This window comes from Brassica napus, chromosome C8 (assembly GCF_020379485.1).
Source record: "Brassica napus cultivar Da-Ae chromosome C8, Da-Ae, whole genome shotgun sequence".
Lineage (NCBI taxonomy): Eukaryota > Viridiplantae > Streptophyta > Magnoliopsida > Brassicales > Brassicaceae > Brassica > Brassica napus.
In genome coordinates, this window is record NC_063451.1 from 46,069,004 (window position 1) to 46,095,952 (window position 26,949).

General features: G+C 31.3%; 3 protein-coding genes and 2 long non-coding RNA genes across 6 annotated transcripts; 2 read left to right on the forward strand and 3 right to left on the reverse strand.

The window, feature by feature from the left end:
• Positions 1 to 287: 287 nt before the first annotated feature.
• Positions 288 to 1,519, reverse strand: LOC125591301. The gene is made up of 2 exons (XR_007327251.1): positions 677 to 1,519; positions 288 to 590 (listed from the first exon to the last, which is right to left on the reverse strand). It is a non-coding gene; the product is annotated as an uncharacterized LOC125591301 (long non-coding RNA).
• A 2,958-nt stretch (positions 1,520 to 4,477) lies between these two features.
• LOC111200398 lies at positions 4,478 to 9,206 on the forward strand. Its single transcript, XR_007327252.1, has 8 exons — positions 4,478 to 4,889; positions 4,960 to 5,103; positions 5,187 to 5,357; positions 5,452 to 5,577; positions 5,661 to 5,811; positions 5,882 to 8,211; positions 8,363 to 8,505; positions 8,994 to 9,206. It is a non-coding gene; the product is annotated as an uncharacterized LOC111200398 (long non-coding RNA).
• LOC125591302 (dual specificity protein phosphatase 12-like) lies at positions 8,779 to 10,995 on the reverse strand. The gene is made up of 6 exons (XM_048765276.1): positions 10,056 to 10,995; positions 9,904 to 9,956; positions 9,762 to 9,823; positions 9,593 to 9,671; positions 9,228 to 9,503; positions 8,779 to 9,152 (listed from the first exon to the last, which is right to left on the reverse strand). Exons 1-6 carry the CDS (start codon positions 10,481 to 10,483, stop codon positions 8,941 to 8,943), a joined length of 1,110 nt encoding a protein of 369 aa, XP_048621233.1. The 5' UTR covers positions 10,484 to 10,995; the 3' UTR covers positions 8,779 to 8,940.
• Positions 10,996 to 11,132: 137 nt separating this feature from the next.
• LOC106377868 (probable apyrase 5) lies at positions 11,133 to 14,086 on the reverse strand. 2 transcript variants are annotated; one of them, XM_048765274.1, is made up of 9 exons: positions 13,939 to 14,086; positions 13,146 to 13,746; positions 12,809 to 12,921; positions 12,617 to 12,724; positions 12,351 to 12,393; positions 12,010 to 12,189; positions 11,820 to 11,917; positions 11,538 to 11,734; positions 11,133 to 11,434 (listed from the first exon to the last, which is right to left on the reverse strand). In XM_048765274.1, exons 2-9 carry the CDS (start codon positions 13,732 to 13,734, stop codon positions 11,308 to 11,310), a joined length of 1,455 nt encoding a protein of 484 aa, XP_048621231.1. In that variant the 5' UTR covers positions 13,735 to 13,746; positions 13,939 to 14,086; the 3' UTR covers positions 11,133 to 11,307. The 2 variants fall into 2 exon arrangements, with proteins under 2 accessions (XP_048621231.1, XP_048621232.1); XM_048765275.1 differs by having other exon boundaries at positions 13,944 to 14,065.
• A 10,619-nt stretch (positions 14,087 to 24,705) lies between these two features.
• On the forward strand, positions 24,706 to 26,128 carry LOC106414419 (ribonuclease 3-like). Its single transcript, XM_013855077.3, has 4 exons — positions 24,706 to 25,069; positions 25,207 to 25,362; positions 25,450 to 25,648; positions 25,770 to 26,128. The coding sequence occupies exons 1-4, from the start codon at positions 24,965 to 24,967 to the stop codon at positions 25,991 to 25,993; spliced, it is 684 nt and encodes a 227-aa protein (XP_013710531.1). The 5' UTR covers positions 24,706 to 24,964; the 3' UTR covers positions 25,994 to 26,128.
• Positions 26,129 to 26,949: the final 821 nt, after the last annotated feature.

The window sequence follows — 26,949 nt, forward strand, 5'->3', positions numbered from 1 at the left end:
GAGAGGACGAGTAGTATGCTCCAATCCGAGAAGCAACTTACTATAATTATTATTATTTTATACTATAATCAACATTGGGAACGATATTGTCAAAACAAATCTTATGCAGTTTGAATAGGACCCGGAAGAGGACGAATATGCTCGAATCGGAGCAGAATTTACTACAATTACAATAATTTTATACTATAATCAACATTTGGGTGTTGACAATAATTTTATACTATAATTAATAAATTAGATTGATACTTTTTTAATAAGTCCTTTAATTATAGAACCTTCTAGAGAAGGTTTAAGGCTTTTTCCTGGTCTCAATCCAACATTCAAAAATCACAGACCTGAAACATTCTAGTGCAAGTAGAATAGAAATTCAAAAAGCAACAGATATCACGCATCGATCTCAAGAAAATGGGTAACTAAATCGGCATAAACGTATGCATACATACCCCCTCATCACAGACTTCTACACCGGCAGTCTCTTGAAACTGGTAGTAGAGACGTCGATTAGCATCATAAGCGTAATGAGTTAAGAGAACAACGTGTCCACCAGGCTCGAGACAATCCAATTCATACTTAGTGGGATAGTAGATATCCTGTTCAAAGTATGATTGATAAGTACAGTGGACATAAACATATATTCATATATATATATATATATATAGATATAAGAAGATTTTACCTTTCCTTCCAATTTAAGGTAAGATGGATAGACTACAATACGAGCAGCAACACAACCACCCCTCACATGTTTAACAAGCTGGGCATTCATGGCATCAGATCTCCTTTGACTAAAATTGCTGTATCGTTTTGGATAAATCGAATGAACACGAACTTTAGTAGGAATGAACTTCTGCAGATTCTGCAAAAAAAAAAAAAAAAAGGAAAACAGCTGATGATGACAGAAAAAAATGCAAGAAAATGAATACACTTACAGAATCATCGATAGGAGCCTGATCAAGTCTTTCTGTGAGTGGACAGTCGCGGTCAAGAAGAGTCCCATTAACTTGTAGCACTTGAGCTAACACAGATAAGTCATGTTTGACGACGCCATGGTGGTTCGGAGAAGAAGATCAACGAAATTGAAACGAAAGGTCGGATTTTTAAAACTCCTTAAATGTGTGTGTCTGTCCTTGCTCGTTAATGGTTGTTCTTTACTTTGTTTGAAACTCTTAATATTGTGGAATAGCTTCTGGTTCGAGAGCACTTTTCTCTTGCGTGAAGATCTTTAGTTGAGTATCGGTCACCTTATTTAACTTCACTCTTCTCATCTCATATGACATTAGGTGAGTTCCATCTGCGAGATTTGGAAGCAGCTTGACATGCGATTTTTGTGTGCTCTTGTAAAAATTTATCCCTGAGATAGATGAGATTTTCTTGGAAAGAGTATACTTGTTTTCTCTCAGTAGATGCGACTCAATCACCGTGGCTAATTCTGCATGCTGGTAAAGATTGTGGTTCTTTGCTTGTAGATTTGTCAAATTCCTGTGGTTGTTGTAACTGACCCGTATGGTTAGACTGGTTTTTCTGTTGTCCGGGCTTGGAGAATCGAGATGGTTGGGAAAGAGGCGATTCTTGGTTTATCCTATGTGTAAGGGAAGAGGGTGAGGGGGCGATCAAGAAGTTAGAGCTTCCAGTGTTTCCTAGCGATCATTTCGCTCTGCTTTTAACTCTCTGCCCAAATGAGATTAAAACAATCAGAGTTTTTTTCTTTCATTGTTTTGAACTGAGCGTCTTATGGCCAACGCCAACACTTGTAATGAAGATTATGAAACTAATCAGAGTTTCGACGATCACTAAACACATGAGATATGTTTTAATATTGCAGGGTCTGGTTTCAGACAGTTACTAAGTTATTCACTGAATCTTAATTTTGAATTTTTAATGTACAAAGCATGTTCTAACAATAAGCTCAGATTAATTGTTTGTGTCAACAATGAAGAGTTTGAAGCTTCGAAGATGAGAAAATGATGGTTGAAGCCACTTCTTGCCGTATTACCAACGTCAAGAACCTGGTTATTCTATATGTTTATATTCAAAGTATGGAAACACGAGAACGATAAGATCCAAGCTCCAATAACTGTGATTCACAGACTACAAGAAGATTAGCTACCTCTCACGAGATATCGTCCTGTCATTCTCTCAGATGCTTTATAATTGCATAAAGGAAGAAGATTAAACGGCCCTTCTATTTATATGTATCTATAACCGAAAATCCTCTTACCAGGTCAGAGTCTTTGCATCACTTTGACCTATCATTACCCCTTCCACAAATTCAGCTGGAAAGTAGGAACTGATGTTGCAATAGCTATGACAACATTCTTTTTTACAAGAAATGTGAGTCATGCTATTTGTCAGTTAGAAATTTCTAGATAAAAAACAGAGCTTTTCTTTGAGAAAAGGAAAAACAGAGCTCGTCAGTTAGAAAGTTTTGATAAAAAACAGATCTTTGAATTTGATGCCTAGGTGATCTGGGACGAGCAAGGCTCGAGCTAAGCATTGTCCATGACCTCATCAGTAAAGAACCTACAACATTGAAAGGCAGTTGAGAGCTGCAGTCCTCAGATGTGAGTAAAAGTCGAGACCAGATATGCATATGAACATTTGTGTATGTTGTTTCGTAAGAGTTAGCCGGTTACGAGCAGTAATGAACCATAGTCCTCAAATGAGAGTAAAAGTTTTGAGGGTATTACTTAAGCTTTGGTTCTTCATTTGATTGTCTCTGACTTTCCTATTGCGTTTGGTATAGTCTTACAGTGTTTTGGTATTAAAATGTGCAGGCGTAAGTAGGAATGTCAAAGACTTAGTGGAGAATGGAGAAGATAAGCTTTGTAAGATCTTTTTTTTTTCAGTTTCTCTCAAAAAATGAAAAGAAACTGATCACTGAACTGAAAGTGGATTGTCTTCTGACTTTTAAGCAGTGCGGACATCAATGTGTCAAGCAGTGCCGGGCCTCTGGGGATAGGTGGAAATATTGGTATGAGGACCACAAATTTGTGGGGTCTTTAAGAAAAATGTTTCTTTTATTGAAAGGATATTAATACATTAGAATAAAAATTTCTATTAGAAAAACAAACATATTATTTAATGCAACATATAAATATATAAAATATATTTTCAATTGGTTCTTTTAATTAATGAGATACTTATTTAGAATTTACCAACGGACATGCTTTTAGATCTGTGAAATATTATATCAATTAATTATTCGTTTATATTATATATTATAGTATGTAACTTTAATTAGGGCAGCTTCATCCATAGCATCTCATAGAATAACCGGCGAGTATTTTAAGAATATAAAATTGAAAAACCAATAAAAACAAGAGAAATAATTTGATAAGGTTTATAAGAGAGATATTTTCTCAAACTTTTGAGAAACATTCATCCACATGGTTTTTTCATTGGACAATTGCTTTTACTAAATAAAAATATTGACTTTTAAATTTTCAAAAGAAAAATAATGAAATTAGGAGAGAGAAGGGAAACAATCATCTATTGCGATATATTCAGTTTATACCGTGCAAAAACATACATAGATTTTCGAAAAATTTAAATGACATACATTTTGTTTATTTTTCTGGCGAATCATATGCCAGTCGCCAGATCGGCTGCCACATTAGCTAATTTTACTAACGTGAATTCTCTATTGGTTAATTTTGCTAACGAAAATGACATATGTATAATGTATTTTAAAGAATAAAAAATAGTTTTTTTTCGTTAAAATGATTTAAGATTTAAAGGTTTATAATTTTATATTACTATTAAAATTAAAAATAATTAAATAATAATTTTTAATCTTATATAAGAGATATATTAATTAAAGTGTTTCGACCTTATATTCCTATAACAATACCGTTTTTATAAGAGTTGTATATGTGTTGTAATGATTCAAATTCAATACTAGTGTTGCATTTGTGTTACTCTCGATTAATTTAGTTATGTTTTTACATTTAAAGAATTTACGTTAACATATCATAAATTATTAATCTCATTGCACAAAATTATTCGCATGATTACACAACATATCTAAGAAAATTATATATAAACACATAACCAAGATTAACACAAGAGTAATTGATAGGATAGAAAAATTATAAGGAATGATAAGATTAAAATTTTATTATTTAATTAAGTTTCGTTAATATTACTAAATAATAAAATTTCTAAGATGTCAAAAATATAAATGTTTACATTTTCTAAAACAAGATATTAATTTTTATTTTTAATAAAGTTATTGTACAAGTGCCATACTAGTTAGTAAAATTAGTTTACGTAGCACGTACATTAGCAAAATTAAATGATGTGGTAGTTGATGTGTGATTTTGTGAAGAAAATTAACAAATGTGTTTTATCTGCATTTTTTATATGGTTTATGACCGATTGAGTTGCTCTAAGAAATGCTTAGTTGGTTAGGCTAGCTTTGAAAAAAGATGCCAATAGGGATAACTAAATAAGGGGATCATCATTAATTATTTATCTTGTGAAGTTGTGAAAGGCAAAAACCCTTTTTCATAAAAAAAAAGGGGGTTGTGAATGGCAAGAAACTACTCCAAAGAAAGAAAAAAAAAAAAAACTACTCCAAGGAAACATTGTTTGAAGCAACGCCTCCTGCTCGAGAAGGTGAAATATCTTGAAGATTTCTCGAGCACCAATACATGACAGCCTGCTAAGTGCTGACTTGAGCGCAAAACAGTCCTTCAATGATCACTCTCCCCTTCTTTCGAAATGTTTATGCTTCGGAAGAGGATTATTAGTCAATGGGCCTAATCCAGGCTTTAAACTAAATTTAAGACCCAACGAGAAGGATTATAGTTTCTTCTTCGTAGGATTAGATCTTTTGTAACGTAGGGTCTGGAATCGAAGGGTAGTGATGCAGAGATTCGAAAAAGCAGGTTCGTTTGTATCTGTAATTAGATAGATAGATCATGTGTCGTGGTGATTAATTAATATCTTTTGCAACAGCATCAGGAGAATTTCCGTTGAGGGATACGACACCTCCCTTCGTATGGAGGATGTCGATGATGCTTTGAGAGAACACTTGGCTTCATGTGGAAAAATAATTCATGTTTCTATTCCCAGAAACTATGAAGAGACTATTCTCTGCAGGTTCGAGGCTTCTTCCTCTAGCTCTTTCCCTCAAATTAACAGCTTCTTACTATATAATTAACTTGTTTTCTTTTGTTTTACAGATATGCCTTCGTTTATGTTAATGAAGAAGATGTAGAAAAGGCGCTGAGGCTTGATGGAAATGACATGGGATGACAGATTTTACAAATTAAGTCTTACCCGTTTCACGAAAATCACCTTGAGAATGACTTGGCTCCTATGAAAGACGTCAAAGTCTATTGGCCACAACAGACGTAAATTACTCTTTCCTTTCTGATTATTTATTTATTATTTGGGAATTGTGTCTGTGTCACGTTGATAATATATATGATACTCCTGCAATATTAGGTTGAAGGTTACGGGTTATGACACTTCCCTTCCTGTCGAGGATATCGAGATAGAGCTAGAGAAATATTTCTCTTCACATGGTTCTTTTGTTTACCAAGATGAAACCGCTTCTGGTGCTATCAAAACGTTTGTGTCTTCTTCCTCGCAGTAGTATATATTTTTTTTTAATTTATCCATTGCTAACTAGTGACTTATTTTTGAGTTGACAGCAAAGCTTACATTTATGTCCGAGGTCCAGATGCTGTAGACAAGGCTCTGGAACTTAGTGGTCGTTCTGTGGAAGGCTTGAATTTTGTAGTTACTAAAGTTTATCCACTTCCAGAAAATCCACTCCACCCATGTCTGGCTTCATTCACCCAAGTACGTAAATTTGATTCTTTATTCTTTTTTTTTTTAACCTTTCATTGATTCGTCTGTCTGTTTGTTTTAGGTAACCTAACTCGCTTCACTAGGGAGCAGATAGAAGATCCAAATCTATATTTCATTACTGAGGGACAGCAGAAGAAGAGTGATACATCGGAGGGAAATCAGAAGAAGAAGAAGAAGAAGAAGAGCAAGACCAGGGAGGGAATTCAGAAGAAGAAGAAGAGTGAGACTAGGGAGGGAAAGCAGAAGAAGGGAGTAGAAGTCTCTCTCTGAGGAGAAGACGTGCTTATGATATTAACTTCTGTGCAATGTGTTGTCCAAAAAAAAAAAAAAAAACTTGTGTGCTATGCAAACCTTCTTTTCTTTTGTCTGGATATTGAATGTGTTATGTTGTTTTAGTGTTTGATGTTTAGCAACTAAAGACATATCAAAATCTACATTCCAGAAATGTGTTCACGGCTATTCCTATAATGGATCCAAATCCAATCTTAACCAGAAGCTTCTTCAGTAGTGTCGAAGTCCATCAAGCTCTATCAACCTCTGTAATTCCTCTTTTCTACTATGCTTCTCTCCTCAAGATTATAGCCCATCATCGGTCTCAATCTAGGAAACATCTGCTTCTTTCTTTTAAGCCAGTATCTCTCAAAGCCTAGCAGCATCATTATGTCTCCCGAGAATGATCTCCATATATCTTTGAGATCATCACAAAATTAGCCGGGTGTCTTGGTTCAAGCTTTGACCAACTTGATATGCCATTTTTTCTCTCCAGCATTTTCTCCAAAACTCTTTCACAAGCTTCAGTGTCTCCACTATTTGCCTATCCTTCTAAAACGTGGCATCATATTCCCCATTTGAATATAGACGAATACCGTAGTGTTCCATAACACAGCGTCTCTCTCAGTGGACAGATTTTAAAACCCCACCCAAAGCCGAGCCGACACCAAGTCCTTGTTAAGTATATACACATTAAGTCCAAGTACAACTTTTTTTCTAACCACCTCAGAGAACACTTTATATCCGATAAATTTGCTTCAACTTGAGATCATATGTTTGATCCTTCTCTCTTTTTGATCTCTACTTTTGAATCTTCTACAAAATACACGATTTAGTTTCGTAACATCTTAATATTTCATTCTTGTTCACGCAAACTATATGTTAGTATCCTTAGCAGTTTGTAAAAAATGGACAAAATTAACATACCCACCTCTAGAACTCAGGTTGTTAACACACCCCCAACATTTTTACTACTAAGCTAAATGAATTTTGGGAAAAGTTTGGTCAAAATTTATATATATATATTTCTGAAAGCCGGAATCCCTTGCTTCTGTAAATTTAACATACCCCCAACATTTTTACCACTTAGTATTATCGTATGTATATTTGCAGTTTTTTTTGTCAACACTGAAGTAAATGGTTACATACGTTGAAAACAATAAACTTATCCAAATGAAATATACAAGGATTTGAAACTATATAAGAAAAACTCATTCCAACTATGGGCTGGCTTTTAAAAGCCATCAGTTATTAACCGATTATTAATATAAACTGAGTATTCACTATTCAGGTTTGGGCTTGTTTAAATAGGCCGTTTTAGTATGAATAATTCGACTAATGCATTATTCGACTAATTCATTATTAACAACTGTTTGGGTCTAGACAAATTATCTATTTATAAATCTGAAAGTTTGGTAAGATAATTTTTTAAGTTTACTATTCAGGTTTGGGCTTATTTAAATCCCAAAATAAAAGTCTTGTCCTTATCCTGAAATAGAATGCGTAGACATATATATAACCAGCAAAACATATAAGAGTAACAGAAGTACTGTAACAATGCCACCACCTCTTTTCTTTCTTACATCTACAAATGACTTGAACCAGAGAGCGGTTTGCTTTGTGAGCAGGTAGTGAAGATACAAACTTAGTAAATAAAATGTAGTAGTAGACATTAAAGATTATGGTCCTTAATGTCTACTACTATATTTTCTTCTTAGCTCTAGCGATTAAGCAAGCGTCAGCTACCAGAAACGACATCCTGTAATTGTGGATATACAACGTTGTGTTTATATAGTGATACATTAAGAAGAAGATCCGATAGTTTGTTTTACAAAAAAAAGAAGAAGATCCGTTTGTTCTGAGTCTTTAACTAAACTTTTAACATTATCAAATGGCAAAGAAAACAGCAGAGCATCCCAAAAGGTGGTGATGACATGATTGTTTGGAATAAAGGTGGTGATGAAATAGATGATAGACCAAGCACGGTCACTTCCAGGGGATAAAGGTCTTCCTAAGCACATGCATTTGGTCACGCTCATAAGCAATGATTCTCTTGAGAGGAGAAAAAAAAAAGAAATCTCAAACTCCATAGCCAGTTGCTACATCAGAGCTATAAACACAGTAAGTTGAGTTTTTACTGGGTCTTGAATAGTAGAGACGCAAGATTCGTCCCGTTACGGGTCGATTTTATATATTCTTTACTCTCTCAAGATAGTGATTATATTGCCATATAAATGTATTCATCGTTTTCTCTAAAATTGTCCAAAAGCAGCATGATCAAGAGGCTAAGCAATATGGATTACAACCAGAAACGGGAGAGATGTGGCCAATACATGGAAGCTCTTGAAGAAGAACGTCTCAAGATTCATGTCTTCCAACGTGAACTCCCTCTTTGCTTAGATCTTGTAAACCAAGGTACCTATGCATATATACCAAAATTACAGTACTATACCAACAAAATTACAATACTACTAATACTATACCAACAAAATTAACAAATACACAATGGATAATATACAAACATTTGCATACATAGTTGAAACTTCTTTAATAATAGTAAAATCATAATTCTTTTTATATTTAAATTGCAGAGGTACATAAATAAAAACCAAACCCGTCAGGATCATAATAATATCATCAACTAAAAGTTATTAGACTATTTTAAAAGGGTATATTGGTTAGATCTGATTAAGCAAAAAAGTTAAAACACACTTACGAGAACTATACAATTTTATATCAATCATCCTGTCTTCTTTATTTTAATTTTTGTTACAGTCATCATCCCTAAGTTCTAATACAAACTCCAATAAAATCATCAGCGCATTGAAGTGCGCTTTCTCCTCCAACATTCTAGACTATTTTCTTCTCATGCTTCATATTCTTCTTCTTCTTCTTCACGTCAGCTTTCACAGGGATAAAATCCACACGGCTCATCTGAAGTTGAAACGCCGGAACAATCTTGCTTCCGCAGCTACAAAAACTTCCTAACCAGTCAAAGCTTCCAAGTCTCGCTTTACACTTAGGACACAGTAACTTTCCTTCAGGCAGATCATCTTCTACAGCTGACATAGCAAGAGAAAATCAGACTAATCAAGAAACCACTACAGATCTACAATGTGCGTGATTAAGAGTATTACCTTCATGCATCCAATTGAGAGGTTCTACGAAACTAGAAGTACATTTTTTCTGATCACCGGGATTCTTGTTGTGAACTTCTCCCATCATGTTTTTAAACATGTCATCAAGCTCCAAATCAGCTTCACCAGGAGTGTGATCAATGACTTGCTCCTGAAACAACAAAACATTTTTGCATTTCTTGCACTGGTACGTACTACCACTACCCTCATTTGACATTCCCGGATCAGCCCTTAACTTTAGTTTGTCAAATCTCTTATCTTTGCTGTATAAATAACCTGGTATGACAAAACAACAAGACATCATATAATCAGATACATGACTAAACGTGAATGCAATTAATTATTGTGATGAAATAAATCAAAACCTAAAGTTTTTAGACGGAAATGCTTGTAAATAGGGCTGGAACGGTCAACTTTGAAGTTCATTCTTTCAAACAAATCCAACTGCAAGATGTGAAAACATTGATTATGAACATCCACATCAGTTCACAGAGCTCTAACTAAACTATATATATCAAATAATTTAGTGTTCACCTGTTTTAAGAAGCCAAGATTGGGTCTAGCGTGAGCACTTTGCTTCAGTGATGCCAACGCATCTGTAAAAACAAAACAACATATCAATTAAAGGGAATCATGAGAGATATGAAAAACGTGTTTTAAAAATCATAGTACATACCTTGACAAGAAAGCTTTTCGGTCCTCATTAGATACGCAATGACCATAGAAGCACTGAAAAAAAAAAAACGTAATAGTTATAGTCAAGAGAAAGCTTCAAACGTTAATTGAAGGTAATAAAGAAAACAACAAAAAAAAACTAAATGATTTTACCTTCGAGATTCTCCTGCAAAGCAATGAACTAAAACACCTTTCTCTTTGCGGCCAGCATCAATAAAATCCAAGCAAATATCGAAAAAATCAAGCAAATTCTCCCATTCTTGATCGTAGGCAAACACAGCCATTCTAGTAAACTTGAGATCTTTGCCAGTATGTTCAAGTGAATATAGAAGATTCCCAGATGGCAACGCACTCTCTGTCGCAAACTCTCTGCCTTGATGATCATCATCACCAACATAAACTTCCTTGATTTCTTTTGAGTCTAGTCTCACGTTGCGCCATTCCTCGAACACAGATATGGAAGGGCAGTGTAAAACTGTAAGAACGTGCGAAATTTCGGAGCTACCATTCTTGAGAACTTCAGCAGCGGCACAAATATCGCCGAGGTATATATTCTCCCTAATTAGGTCAAGCTTCTGCATTGTCGATGAGAAGAACCCTGGACGAACAGAGGCTGAAGTCGAAGTCGGAGAAGAGGAACGCGAGATCGATGAGGTTTGGTTTGTATTTATTTCCTTTTACTTTTAAACCTTCTGACTTATCTAGAGGGGGTTTCAAGTTTTAATCCAAAACCAAAAAGAAAAATCACCGACACTTTAAAAAATAAAAAATAATTACGGACACTTTTGTTATAATACCGGTTAGTGGGGATCCCCCGGTTGGTATCATCCTTTGTTTTGTTATAGACTTTTGGATCGTTCAAAGATGGTAAATTTTTTTTTTTTTTGAAAAAGGGCTTAAAGATAGTAAAGTTTTTTTTTAAAAGTACAGTGTTGTAAATCGTAAGAACATCTTAGATTAGGATGAGATTATTACCAGAAATTAAGAAACCGTTTTTTAACTTTTAACTTTTAAATAAAAATTTAAGAACCAGTTCTTAACTTTTTTAGTTAAAAGTTAAGAAACAGTTTCTTAACTTTTGTTAAGAATCCAACTCAAAGAATTTTGGGTTAATGACAGTCAAAGGTCGCAGGTATGTTCATGATATGTCGAAACGAAAAACATATCGCCACATATATTACCGACAATGAATGTCGTATAAAATATTCTATTAAATCAGTCTGACATTCATTTTTTTTAATAAACATAGTAGCTAATTTTATTCCATTAAGAGAAAACGACGACAACAGTTCCAAACACAACTTTAACGTAAAATACATAACACAATTAACGTGCTTGATTAGAAACATGATATTTTATAGCATATCAATATCATATTTATTTTATTTTATTTTGCTACGCTATTTCAGCCAAGCATTTTTCTTGATAAACCAGCGTAGTCAAAAGTGGCTGAGGAAGTTTTCAAGATAAAAGCTCCTAATGCCCATTCTAGTGGTATGTCTTTCTCTCCTGCTTTACTCGCAAACTCAATTCTGCAAAGACAAAACAAACACAGTTTTATTTTATTTATCGAAACCTAAAAATTCAACATTGATTGTTAAGACCGTTCTTGAATTTGTGCGATAACATATTTACCTTCCATCATCAAGAGCAAAACCAAGACTATCGTGAAGCATTGAGATAATATATGCTGATGAGAAGCAGTACCCAAGCAAATACTCTTCTTTTGTTGTTGGGTGTTCTGCTTTCAGTTCCGACCATTTTTCTTTACAGTACCTCTTTCCAGCTGGAATCATTTCAGCTAGCCAATCCTTTTCATCCAACTCAAAGAACTGATTCATACATAAACATTAGTCGACCAATGTTCCATTAAAAAAACCCAACCATGCAGATATGAGTTTTTGGATTATATTATACCTTGGACGTGTAGTAGAAATTTGATGTCGCCAAAAAATGTCCTTGTAGATCAGGTGTGAATGTTGATCCAATTGAACAATGCTCATAAGGACATTTCTCTGTACATAACAAAACGTACCAAAGCTGAATCCTGATAAAGAAACTTGACATTCACCAACGATGTTCAGCTATATTGATAAAGTTATCTTACCGTTTCCTTCCTGCAACATTGCATATGTTGCGGATCGGCATTTGGTGAAATTACCAGCAGCTTGAAGTGAACCTGTTAATCTGCCTTCCTCGAATGAATCCATGTGTGAATTTTTGTCGAGGTTGTAACCTTTAGGAGTACAAGGGTCAGTAACTACTACGTCTTCTGGAGAATTTGCAGCTGCAAGGATTGAAACACTGTATGAGTTTTGAGATAAATAAGCTTATTTCAATTTGCGTAAAGGTAACTCCCCAGTTTAAGTAAGCTGACTATTCATTAAAAAAAAAAACAATTTAAGTAAGCTGATAATTGTTACTCTTTAAAGATTTATCAACAAGTACCTGAGTTATGGAGTGATGCCCATAACTTTTCATGTGCTTCATTCTGCAAGGTGACAAAAGTTAATAGCTTCTTCAACATCAACATTAGTGTTTGGTGGCATGTTATACAATTTTTGATGAAACTAAAATAAATTATAATAGTATATACAAGATCAATAAGCAGCAAACAAATAAGGACAAACAATTACACGAGTTTCAAAAAAACTTTTAAATGAATGATCCAAAGAATAGTACTCAAAGAAAAATGGTCTGCTCTAATAAGTGACCTGTCCAAGGTGGAGGAAGCTGTGACTATAGATCTTGTACGAAACATTTCCATAAGATAACGTACGCAAGAACTCAGGAGGCACATTCTCACTTGACACAAATGTCACCTAAACAAATTCACAAATTAAAGTTACCATTTTCACCACCTAGTTGAGGTTAATCTCAAAATTGACAGGGAAAAGAGATTATACCTGTGCAGAAGCCCCACCAAGCTCAACAATCCCTGTTGTTTTCAAAGGATCACCTCCAAGCGAACCAAGTGCATAGTTTGCTGTTACCCAAGCATATATACCTTCATCAGATCCTGCCAAAAAATGTTTTCCAAAAGATTTCTAATTAATAATTATTTAACTCCTAATAGATTGGCACATTTGATATATACAGAAAGAAACAAAAAGAAAAATACAAACCACTCCAATAATACTAACAAGAAGTAAACTTGAACATCTCTCAAGCCTTAATGCCTCAATGCAGGTCAGCCATCAATAAAAACCCTAATCCTAATTAATATAAAATGGCATTACTAACCAGAGATAACCGAGGCCCATTCGTCACGAAACTTAAACCCTGAAGATCTAAGAACTCTTCTGACAACATCTAAGATCTGTTCCTGAACATCTTCTTCAAGCAATCTCATTCCAGCAGTAGCCATTAACCTAATGTCACTCCTCTTCAAACTTGCCTTCGGAACTCTCCCCTTGGCGAACTCCACAAGTTTCGTGACTGACACGCTAGCTTCTTCCGGATGATCAGCATACGAAGACAAACCAGGATTCAGCTTCAAGTTAGCGTAGTTGTCTCCACTGAAGTCGTAAACCGGTTTCCCTGACTGGAACCAGTACCGGAACAAGTGAACTCTGCTCCCTGAACTCCCGGCATCGATAACGACGCTATACCGGTACGAGCTTATTGTCCAGTTCCATCCGGAGAACAGGATTGGATAAAGAAGAAATATTAACCCTAACGTGAAAGCCACGGAAACGAGTGAAGTGAGGATTAACAGGAGAAATGGTATGGAGGGTTTCGACTTGGGCTTAGTGAAAGTGTATGCCGATGGTAATGATTGGTGGTGGTCTGGTGAAATCTGAACCATGAGAGGATCCATCTCCGACTTCATTTTTTTTCAAACCTGAAAACGAGCATGAGATCGTTCGCATCAACGACGTTTAAGTAACCGCAACGAAAGCTAACTAGATAAGATAAGCATGAGATCTGAACGTATAGTATAACATACATGAAAAAAAACAAAACTATAATATAGAGAATAGCAATTTCTTTGTCTTTGTGAATCCTAAGTTCATGCGTTTATTTAATATAGAACCTGACTCTTTTTTAATGGTGCAAATCGGAGTTTGAAACGGCAGTTCGAAGACCGCCGGCGATGGAGCTCGTCGGCTACACTACGTACTCTCAGTCTCCTGTATTTTGTAGTGAAGAAGAAATCATTGAGGGCATATTTATGAACACCTAACTCCTTGACTTTCGGGTCAGGTCGGGTAGGGTCTAGTTATAATTCAAAACGTGATTCACAAGCCCCTCTAAACGACAGAGCCAACTAACAAAGCGAGGCCCCATATTGATGGACATAAATCCATGGGGATTCTAAAATACAACCTACAATAGAGACATCTAGTAATATCTATCAATACTATTAAACTTAGATCTTGCGCGGATATTTTCACTTTTATGTATATATATTAAATTATATTCTCTCCGTTTTATATTTTAAGTAGTTTTAGAGAAATGTTTTTGTTTCAAAATGTAAGTAGTTTTCGTATTTCTAGGTAACTTTTACATTTATTGAATACAGTGTGACCAATCAAATTAAATAGACTTATTTTTTATTGGTTAAATTATATCTAACCTATTTATTATAAAATACTTTTTAAAAACATAATAATTTTCTTAATCTTCGTGCTTTTAGCCAAAACTACTTATATTATAAAACGGAGGGAGTATAATTTTTTCAAATCCAATAATTTTGTTGTTTATATTTTTTTCTATTAAATGAATTGTTTGAATCCACCACATGTATTTTTGTTTCTTCTTATTATAAACATATCTTATTGGATTTCTGCTTAATTATTAGAAAAATAATATATAGTTTCTTAAAAAAATTAAAATTGTTTTATATTTAACATCTTATTATAAAAATTAAATTTACATGTATTTTTTTTATTTAAGTTTTAAATAATAAACAATTTTATTTGATAGTTTTAACAATTAAAAAACATTCGTATACACTAATCTTTAAGCATTTAATATTAGTTATTAGCACATATGATAAAATGAACTAATGAATTTTAAAAAAAACATTGATAATTTTTTTAAAAAGTTACAATTGAAGGTATATTATTAAAATATAAGTTTATATGTAATGTAATTCAAACATATACAAATTTAAATAAGCCTTTACAACAATATATAAATCTTATCTATTGAAACATTATATATCTTATAAATGGGCCAATAATAGGGTGAGCAAAAAAATTGAACCAAACCAAACCGAACTGACCCAACCAAACTCAAACCGATCTAAACCAAACCAAAATATATTTCCAAACCATCTGGTTAAAGGATTTATCAATCCAAATGGTTTGGTTTTGTTCAAAAAAAAAGAAGTGGTTATTGAATTATATTAATAATATTAAAATTTAAGATATTTCTTTACATTTTTACCACAAAAAAAATTACGATATTTAACCATCTAACCTAAACAACTATTTTTATACATTTTACTTATAAATAAATAGAAGAAATACATTAACAATAAAATAGAAATATAAATATCATAAACTATCACCAAAACAAAAAAAAAGCTACTTGTGATATATATATATGCTTATCATAAACTATGACCAAAACAGAAAATTACTATGCAATAGCTTATAAGTTAGTTTCATATGTAAGATTGTTTATATGGTTAATTTGGAAAAAAAACATAAGATGTGTTTATATTTATTTATAATATTAGATTTGACTTTAGATAACAATTACTGTTTTGACGAATATAATAATGATCTTAGGAGTATATTTTATGTTTTGTATACATGTGTTTTCGGATAATTCGAAATTTGAAATGCACGGGTCAAGATTCTTAAAATACACATTAATGACTTCCTTCCAATCTTATATGAAAGTAGTTATTATAGTCAATAATATATGAGGTGAATTAGTAATGATGTCAAAATTTTATTAATAAATAAATGAAATATGACTTTTTAGTAATAGTCAATTTTTTAAAATATCACTTATGAATCAAGGTTGTGACTTCTATTTTAATATATAAGAAGGGAAAGAGTTTTAATAAATACTAGATTTTGACTCGTGCAACCGCATGAGTATTTATTTTCACGTATATATATATCATTAGCAGTATATATTTTTAACATTAATTGTATATTTAAATTTGTATATGACTCTTTCAAACATAAAAAAATTATTTTTTATATGATACTTAGTTGCTTGTTTCAAACTGTTACATGTATTTTTCATTTTTATTATATTTTTATTTTATTGGATTTGCATTTGATTATTAAACTAATTGATATATGAATGACAGAACATATGCGAAAATTATTTTGTATTTAAATTATATATTATTTTTATTAAATATTTACATATGTATATTTTATATTTAAATTGAAATATAAAATAAATAAATAATTATTTAGTAATTTTAATTATATTTATGAAAATTTTAAAATAAATAATTATTTAGTATTTTTAAAAATATTTAATTAGTAACTGATTTTATTTTATATTTAGTAATATATTAATAGTAGACGATTTTGGAAACTTTTTTTAAAATACTATTCATGTTATTTTATTAAAGTATTAATAATATCTTGTGTGATTAGGTTCATTATTCATATCCCATTATGATGAATATTAAATTTTGATCTACACTTACAAAAAAACCAGATTATTTTTATTTTTATTTTTATTTTATTAAACTTGTTTTAAATTGTTTATAGTCGTATTTCTAATGATTTATAACTCAAATGAGATCATTCATTTTTAACTTGTCTTGTATTGATCAAAGGTTGTTTTAATATGAATATGAATGAGTTAATATATTTATTTACCATCTATATTTATTTGAATGTATTAACCGTAATAACTGTAATCTATTTTCATATTCTGAAATCTGTTTGTTTTTCAAAATATTTTAGATTTTATTGTACCATTTTTTAGATATATAGTAAATAAATAATAACAATAGTGAGGTACATTTTAAACATTGTTAGATCTCAAACAAATATAGATTTCAAGAATAGAGATTTTTTTTATATTTGAGTATTATATAAATTTGATTTTGGTGATTATATATGAGCTGATGATAAAGAAACATATATTATGAAATTATAAGTAAGATATAACATAATATATGAAAGACATAACATTTCATGTGTTGGTAAATATATGTGTTTGAAAACTAATGCTATAAATCAAGCTTTAGATTCTTGTAATTAAAGAATTGAACAAAAAGAAACCGAGCTTTAGTTTTCATTAGAAAATTGAACAAAAAAAGAAGCGAAAGTTTGTGCCTTGTTTTACCAAAAAATACGTTGGTACCTTATTAATCATTTCTTTTAATGAAGAGGAAAGAGTAGAACAGCAGATTGTAGGTAAATCTTGTTTTAATATTTTTGCATCTAATAGGGTAGAATATTACTACTGTTAACGAAGAGGAAAATATGAAACAGCAAGATTGTAGGTAAATCTCGTTTAAATACTTTTGCATTAATAGGTAAAATATATGGAAAATGATGAAACCATTAAATTTGATGATTTTTTAATAAATAAGTCATACTTATATTTTAATAGATAAGATTAGAGATTAATTGTAACATGACTTTCTAGTATTAGGTCCATTAGGTCCATTTTCGAAAAAAACACACATAAATCAAAGTTGTGACTTCTGTTTTAATATATAAGATATGAATGAGTTAATATGTTTATTTACCATCTCTATTTATTTGAATGTATTAACCGTAATAACTGTAATCTATTTTCATATTCTGAAATATGTTTGTTTTTCAAAATATTTTAGATTTTATTGTACCATTTTTTAGATATATAGTAAATAAATAATAACAATAGTGAGGTACATTTAAACATTGTTAGATCTGAAACAAATATAGATTTCAAGAATAGAGATTTTTTTTATATTTGAGTATTATATAAATTTGATTTTGGTGATTATATATGAGCTGATAAAGAAACATATATTATGAAATTATAAGTAAGATATAACATAATATATGAAAACCATAACATTTCATGTGTTGGTAAATATATGTGTTTGAAAATTAATGCTATAAATCAAGCTTTAGATTCTTGTAATTAAAGAATTGAACAAAGAGAAACCAAGCTTTAGTTTTCATTAGAAAATTGAACAAAAAAAAGAAGTGGAAGTTTGTGCCTTGTTTTACCAAAAAAATACGTTGGTACCTTATTAATCATTTCTTTTAATGAAGAGGAAAGAGTAGGTAAATATTGTTTTAATATTTTTGCATCTAATATGGTAGAATATTAGTTGACTATTGTTAACGGAGAAGAAAGTATGAAACAGCAAGATTGTAGGTAAATCTAGGTTAAATACTTTTGCATTAATTGGTAAAATATACGGAAAATGATGAAACCATTAAATTTGATGATTTTCTAATAAATGAGTCATACTTATATTTTAATAGATAAAATTAGAGACTAATTGTAACATGATTTTCTAGTATTAGGTCTATTAAGTCCATTTTCTAAAAAATTACACATAAATCAAAGCTGTAACTTCTGTTTTAAACTTGACTATTTTTTTGGTATTACCTTATATTTTTTCTAACTATACATTTATTTATTCTAGCTATGATGATTTATCTTTTGTGTTACTGTCAAAAGTTAACGAAAATCCCTAATTTCATGGATTACAATAATTGCCTATATCCAAGCATACCTAATGGCCCACAATAAATGTAAGTCTTATATTGACATTCACAAATATACGACACCTACCATAGCTTTTATTCAAATATGAAATAAATAGAATATAAACATATGAAAAAGAACGAGTTATTATTAATTCTCTATAACCATTCAATTACCAGTTTATATTCCAAAATTAGATTCATATTACTAAATCAGGATGGAGTCTGATAAACTGTATACTATATCATTCATATTTTTTAAGTATTGAACAAGTTAAAAAAAAAGTTTTGATTAAGTTCATATTACCAATTCTTGCATCAATTCAATATATATTAACCAATATACACCTCACGTCTTCAGTTTTACATTTCTTAATGTTAGTAAAATTAATTTTACATTTCATAAAATTTCCTTAAATATTTATAATATTCACTGATTTTAACCATTGGCCGACGTGAGAAATACAGTTTATATTATACATAGAAAACAGAAAATGTAAGCCTTATATCATAATATTTGTACTATTAGAATATAATCATTTTTAAAATCTTCTACAGAAAATGTAAGCCTTATATCATAATATTCTTTTGTTATTACAAGAATTCAAAATTATTTACTTATAAAAAAATAAAAACAAAACACCCGCTTGAGCGTATTGATACAATTATAATCTTAATTTTAATTACCAAAAAATCCAAAACTATAACCAAAACCTAAACCCAAAACATAAAAAATATATGTAATATCGAAATGTATCTTAAATACACAAATATACCTAATATACATAAAACAGTTTAGGTACTATGTGTTCTTGGGTAGGATACAGACTCAAACATAGACCTATAAGTTCAAAAAAAAATACCTAATTGGTACTTTACCTGACCCGAAGCTGAACCAAGCCTTTATTGGTACTTTGCCTAGGACCCAAAGGTTTGGTTCGGCTTTTGGTTAGTTTCTGTTTGATTTTTTCGTCTCGATAAAATGTATATGCCTGAGAGAAAATTACAAAAATTGTACATACAAATTCTCAAATAAACTAATTTATAAATTATATAATATTTTTAAAAACTACCTTTTTCGATATAATATAACTTTGTAATATAATAATATTTAACAATTCCAAAATACTAACTCATCTCAATAATATTAAATTTTAACAATAAAAAAATATCATTAGATTCATATAAGATTGTATCGGATCAACCAGTATCAAATTGCGGGTTAATAATGAGATTTTGGATTTTACCGGGTTTTATCAAGTTTTTATATATTAGATTTTAACTAAATCCAGATTGTATTATATTCGGATTAACGGATTTACCAGCTCAACCGCGGATCTGAGCCTGGTACAAAAATATTTCAAAAACTATTAAAAACCTACAAATCTATGCTGATAAATTATCTCAAATTTGCCAAGTAAATCTTCTATCTTACCAATTCAACAAATAAAACTTTTATAAAATGCACATAAAATATAAAAATATTGTTGTAACATAAGAATATACATACAATATCTCAGTTGTAAGAAAATAAAAAAATACATTGCGATATCTCAAACAAATCAAATGATATATAATTTTAGACAATAAATCATTCCGTTTTTGATATAATACCATTTTGGAACTTATTAATGTACATTAAAACCAAAACATTAATTCATATTGAACATTGTTATTAGCCGAAAAATCCGCGTTTTCGAAACGCGGGTCAAAATCTAGTATGTGTTAATATTTAATTGGTTGGTATTTTAAAATTTATAAGAAATCTATATCAGATTTTTTTTTTTTTAATTTTTGTTTTAGAATCTTTCAAAGTCTCTTATGAAAATCTCTAGTGTGTGTTTCTTAATATTTTAAGAGATTCAAGATTAGATGCTTCCACTGAAGGTGTTTTATCGAGCCCCTCTAAAAGAACAAACTACAAAAGACAAGATGCGTATTTTATACGAGAAGTCCTGCATTAGAAAATGATAACTCGTCCGAGATAATTTCACTTTTGATATATCTTCATCCGAGGTAACGAAGTTCGTTTTATGATCTTGGTCCTTGAAGATTTCTTAAATAGTCATTTTTTTTTTGAAAAGAATAAATAATAATAAGTATCCACCTTATACTATAATATATCAGAAGATAGTGAGAAAAACCTTTTTAAGTATCCTACGTACGTTAGTTGGAGACGTGGAGTGATTTGAATAGTGCTATATAATTTGAGGAATGTAATATTACACCAAATATGTAAGCTTTAATACTAACTTCAACACCTTTTGTGTTCTATTGTTATTATTACATCAACAAAGTCATTATTGATCATATGTATCGCACCATATCAATGCTAGTTGACCGAAGAACACTGTATGAAATATCAATGAAATTATGAAAGTATGTTTCAAAACTGACGTAACCAAACTTTATAACTCGAAGTTATAATCGACGTAGTTCAAGACTGAGAGAAGCTCGTCGCGGCTATCTAGTCTCCTTTTTTGGTACCGGAGAAGAATTTGGTCACTGGAGCGCCAATTTACATACTGTGTCTGTACAAGTTTAATTAGCATACCTACTCTTTAGACTTGGGGTTCGTTTCATATTAGATGTGTGATTCACGTGATTTGCTAATAGCCATATATGTCTACCTCAACGTGGTCCAACGGAAGGCCTACAATACTTTTCCGATTTTGTTGTATTACGAACGGTGTTTGGAATTACGCTTAGGGTAAGCTCTAACGCAAAATTAATTAACGGATAGTTGTTTAAGAGATTTCAATCACACTCGAGATATTTTTTTCGAAAGACAATTAATCATGATGTCTTAATATTTCGTGAAAAATAATAATTTTTTTCTAAAGAATAAAGTAGTATAGTATTTTGTTTCCAGAAAGCGTTCATATAGGTCGTAAGGTATCCTAGGAAATTAATTATTGAATCGGTAATTACAGAAAAAAAAATCTTGAAATCTTAGGAAACTTTTTCCTCTACAAACTTATCAGTGATTTAATGAGTCTTTCAAAAAAAAACTCAAATCAGATTTTTTTTATTGCCGTGTGGAATATATATCGTTTTATGATATCAGGGATTTATTTGGAGTTGAATCTACTAAAAAATTTCTATGGTGTCTCTAGGTTCGTTTCTATGTGTCTCAGGGAGTAAATATAGCTAGCACCAATAAAGCTCTTACGCTTACCTTCCTGCAACATTGCAAATGTAGCGGATGGACAATATTCTGAGTAACTTACCAGCAGTTCGAGCTAGAACTTTTGACGAAAATGTAACCTTTAGGAGTAAAGGATCAGTAACTATTCTTTCCCCTGTAGACTTTGCAGCTGTATGGATTGACCGAAACTCAAGTGATTACTTTAAGGGTTTATCTCAACAACTATCCAGAGTTCTATAATGATTCAAACAACTCTTCTGGAGTGATTTCTAACCTTCCATTGAGGGGACAATTTGTTTTCTTATCCAAAATTGTAGAAGTAAAATTTGTCAGTTCTTATGTGACTTTGGTTTTAGTGAGAAATATTATGTTCTAGTTATTGTAGAGAAGTTAGGGCTTAAAATGAGTCATACTCCTAAGTCCTATCAACTCAAGATGATGTTTGGTCCTTCAACCAAAACACATAAGGATGTACGACGATCAGCACCGTCTTAAAAAGATTAACGACCTTAGGCAAAAGATAAAATAAAGCCCTTTATGAGTTTTTTTTCAAAAAGATTAACGACCTTAGGCAAAAGATAAGATAAAGCCCTTTATGAGTTTTTTTTCAACCATTATTTGCATTTCCTTAAATTAAAGCAAGAAAAAAATGGTATTCAAAGAAAAAAAAATAAAAATAAAATTTTGTGTGTAAATTAGTTTTTTTTTAATAAAAAATTGAGAATGGTGCAAGCTAACATTTTTTTTGTTTTTATTATATTTAAATTAGGTTTAGTTAATCATAAACTTTTTATTATAATTGTATCAACTAATTGATATTTAACAAAAAAAAATAAAATTTTTTAATTAATAAAATAACACTGTATTTTTTTTAGATCTATGGACCCATAGAAATTGCTCATGTTGTCAGACGACGATTATCATTTTTTTTATCCATAATTATTCAATCAAATTGCAAGTGTAGAAAAGTAATTAGAATAATTATGTATCAAATCCACATAAACTGAAAACTGCACTATAAATTTTGTTGATAAGAATTAAACTACTAGCAACACAGGAGTGTTGCTCAACGGAGAAGATATATTTGAAAACTTCCTACTCGGGTCGGGTCAGATATTCAGAACATGTGCATACCGAGGCCCACGTAGGTCTATTTGTAATACGTGGGCTAGTTCTAATGAACAAATTACGGAACGCTCACGTCACACATTCCAATTTGGCTTTATTTACGACACATGGACATAAACTCGGTATAGAAGATGATACCTATTACGAATATTCCCTAGAACAAAGAAAAGATAGGGCATGGATGGATGATGGTTTTATATTATAGCTGTAACGTTTCATAAATTACAGTAACCCCTTCAATATGTATTTTTTTTTGTATCTGCCTTCAATATGTATTTGCGTTCTGCGTTTTTTGTGTTTTGTAGACTGTCGACGTTCACAAATATGAAATTCATAGGATTTGATCCCTTTTAGTGACAAAAAAAAGAAGAAGGATTTTATCCCTTTGATGTGTGGAAGAAATTCTGTAGCCAAACAACTTCCTCCAAGATTGGGTGTGAATGTTGATCCAACAGAACAATTAATGCTTATGAGCACAACTCTCCGTACACAACAAAAATACCAAAGCTGCGCACATAAGATTATGAACACAATTAACACTGAGCAACGATATGTAGCTACACCAATAACGCTCTTTACCTTTTCCTTCCGGCAATATGGTGGTGAATGAATGCAGTGTCCTTAAACTTTGTTTGCCCGGTCACTAGTGTCCTTAAGCCTTGCACACGCTTTCATGCATCGGTGAGCTAAATATATATAAACTGGTTCGCAAGTTGTAAATTTGTAATAGTATAGTTTCGTCATTTTATGATTAATTAAGCATATTATAAAATGGATATATCTCTCGTCAATATTTTCAGTTCACAATCTTTTTTTTTTATCCTTTTGGATCCATCTTTCGACTTGGCTTTTTATACTAAAGGTATAAATGTGTTTTATATATACAAGCAACAATTTACAAAATACACTATTTCAATTTAGTTAATTTAAAAAAATGTAATAGTATATTAATATCCTTTGTCTGGCGAAAAAGAGGAGAAAACGAATAATTTAATTACGATGTTAAGCTACGACTATTGACCAGTAATATACAATAAGCAGTATCGTAGGTGTATTAACGGGAAGTGGATTAGTAGTGGTTGCTCACTATAGTTCCATGTACCTTCTCCTCTATTATTCAAGAATTTTCTATGCTCACCATGTTGCTTGTTTTCTGGCTAAAGTGTTTTTTCTAATCAAGGTTAAAGTGTTTAATATGTATTCATTCCTAAGTAACTCGTTTGATAAAAGATAGTTTCAAAATTAATGGCATAACATGTTTAACACTATTCGTGGACAGATCCTAAATTAACAATTAGTTATGATTTTAATTTGAGTTTTGGTTTCTTTCTTACAAAGCATTCATTAGCGAATAATTAATTGTTCGCACATGTACATTAGCTGGCTATAGATGTATGAATAGTTTGGACTTGGTTCACATGATCACATGTTGTAACGTGTACGTTTAGTATCTTTTCTTCCCAAATTGTCAATTAGTTAAGCATATCAGAAATGGATATACCCTCAAAAATATTTTTGTTTTTTTTTCTTTTCTCTCTACTTAGATCAATCTTCCTACTTGGCTTTAGATTATAGTAATGGTTGGTCCACAACCCTTGGACACATAAGGCATTAGGAAAATCAAACTCCGCTACCTCGTCGAACATACATACACTAAAATCCCGCAAATTTGAAGTTCTATGATGAAGACTTTTCACTCTATCAAAAAAATATCGTAAATCATTGCAAAAGCAAATTTAAAAGATATGTTAGTTTCATTGTTTATCAAAACTAAAATAAAACAATTAAATAGCGACATGGTAAAACTATTCATAACTTATCGTGAACCAACTCTACATAATAAAGCTGTACTCTACAATTTTAACTTTGATGAAAATTTAAATCGTTTTATTTCAGTTTAATCAAAAAGTTTAAGCTTATTGTCTACTAGTAGAGTAAACGTCAGAGATATATAACTCCCCCCTCCGCCAAGATTTATATTAAGTGTTTCAAGAAAGATCATGGGATCGATTTTTCATTTCTTTAATTAATCACGAGGCATTAATAAAAAAGTTGGTATCAAGGGATATGTTATCTGTCTTTGACTATAAATCTGAAGTCGAAAGGTCTCAAGTCTATATGCATTGCGAAAACAAGAGTAGAACAAAATGGGAGGAAAGGGTTGGTTTTTGCTCAAGCTTCTAATGTTTCAAGGTCTTTTCACTTCACCTCCTCAAGATCCAGGCTTTGATTTCTTCTACTTTGTTCTTCAGGTATATAAATATACTCGGATTTAACTCATTTTTGACAATCATGTATATATAAAGTCCTGTGAAATTTTGTAATTCTGATGTTAGTACAAAACTAGAAATGAAAAGCCAAATAATTTGTTTTAAAATATATTATGCAGTGGCCAGGAGCCTATTGTGATACAAAACGTGCTTGTTGCTATCCAACATCCGGTAAACCTGCGGCAGATTTTGGCATCCACGGTCTGTGGCCCAATTACAAAGACGGTTCGTATCCATCAAACTGCGATCCTGACAATGAATTTGATCCATCTGAGGTATATATGTAATAGTATTGATTATGTGAGATTCCTTCAACGTTTTTTATTTCTATATAAAAATAAAAAATACATTTTTGAATGTAGATATCGGATTTGGTAAGTACTTTGCAAACGAAGTGGCCAACATTATCGTGTCCGAGCAACGAAGGGTTCAAGTTTTGGGAACACGAGTGGGAAAAACACGGCACGTGTTCCGAATCCGTAATGGATCAACATAAGTACTTTGAGAATACTCTTGCACTCAGAGATAGAGTCAATCTTCTTCAAATCCTCACAGGCGCTGGTATAGATATATACACTAATTAATTAATAAAGACACTAGATCTAATCAGTGTATTCATTTACATATGCTTAAACTCTAATATATTTTTTCCTTTTTTTGTATGTGTGTGGTAACTATATAGGAATCGAACCAAATGACGAATTCTATAAACTTAAAGACATTAAAAAGGCGATAAAAGAAGCAACTGGGTTTACTCCAGTAATCAACTGTAACAAAGATCCGGAGAAAAACAGTCAGCTTCACGAGATCTTCTTTTGCGTTGATACATCAGGAACCGAGTTTATCGAATGTCCAATTATCCCTAGAGATAGATGTCCTTCTCATCTCCAGTTTGCTAAGTTTTAATCATATCTTTCTTAATTTGAGTGTTCTGTTATAAACCTTTTCTAATTTCTCTCTCTATTTCCAGACTCTAAAATGTAATGTTCTACATGTTACCTGATTTATCGAAAATTTAATAATACAAGCTTTGGTGTGATATATTGAAGTGTAATATTCTAATGCATGATTTACGTTCCATGAAACTTCAACCCTAATACATGTTAAGGAACAACTTTTAGTGGCGTCACAAAATGGATAGTTGCTTTATTTGATTTCTTAAACTGAAATAGTCTCTTTTGAGGGCATAACAGATCGACTTATTCTTGGGTTCACCCCCTAGGTTGAACCTAGAGGTTCACCAACCAATAGGATTATGTTATTTCATATTCGATATCTTTAAAAAAAAGAAACAAAATATTGTCAAATTATATTATCTTTTTAAAATTAAAAGGTAAAAAAAAATAAATAAAAAATAGTAATAATTACAAAATAAATATTTTTAACGTCGTCAGCAAAACATTAAACCCTAAATCCTAATCTCTAAACCTTAAATCCTAAACCCTAAACCCTTGGGTAAACCCTAAACTCTAGGATAAATCTTAAATTCTAAGATAAATCTTAAACTCTAAATCAAAATCACTAAACACGAAAACACTCAAGGGTTTAGGGTTTAGGATTTAGGGTTTAGAGTTTTAGGGTTTAGTGTTTTTATTTAGAGTTTAGGATTTATCCAAGGGTTTAGGGTTTACCGAAAGGTTTAGAGTTTATCCAAAGATTTAGAGTTTACCTAAGGGTTTAGGGTTTAGGATTTAGGGATTAGAATTTAGGGTTTAGGATTTAGGGATTAGGATTTAGAGTTTAAGGATTAGGATTTAGGGTTTAGTATTTTGCTGACGACGTTAAAAATATTTTTTAAATTTTTTTTTTCTGTAGCTGCTATTTTTTTTTTTTTTTATTTTAAAAACATAATATAACTTGAT

Coding starts and splice junctions, on each gene's coding strand:
- LOC125591302 (XM_048765276.1), bottom strand. CDS start 10,483: ATGCAGAAGCTTGACCTAATTAGGGAGAATATATACCTCGGCGATATT. Junction 9,824..9,903: donor CGAAAAGCTTTCTTGTCAAG/GTATGTACTATG, acceptor TTGTTTTTACAG/ATGCGTTGGCATCACTGAAG. Junction 9,672..9,761: donor ATCTTGGCTTCTTAAAACAG/GTGAACACTAAA, acceptor CACATCTTGCAG/TTGGATTTGTTTGAAAGAAT.
- LOC106414419 (XM_013855077.3), top strand. CDS start 24,965: ATGGGAGGAAAGGGTTGGTTTTTGCTCAAGCTTCTAATGTTTCAAGGT. Junction 25,070..25,206: donor TCTTCTACTTTGTTCTTCAG/GTATATAAATAT, acceptor TATATTATGCAG/TGGCCAGGAGCCTATTGTGA. Junction 25,363..25,449: donor ATGAATTTGATCCATCTGAG/GTATATATGTAA, acceptor TTTTGAATGTAG/ATATCGGATTTGGTAAGTAC.
- LOC106377868 (XM_048765274.1), bottom strand. CDS start 13,734: ATGAAGTCGGAGATGGATCCTCTCATGGTTCAGATTTCACCAGACCAC. Junction 12,725..12,808: donor TTGGTGGGGCTTCTGCACAG/GTATAATCTCTT, acceptor GAATTTGTTTAG/GTGACATTTGTGTCAAGTGA. Junction 11,435..11,537: donor TTTGCTCTTGATGATGGAAG/GTAAATATGTTA, acceptor TTGTCTTTGCAG/AATTGAGTTTGCGAGTAAAG.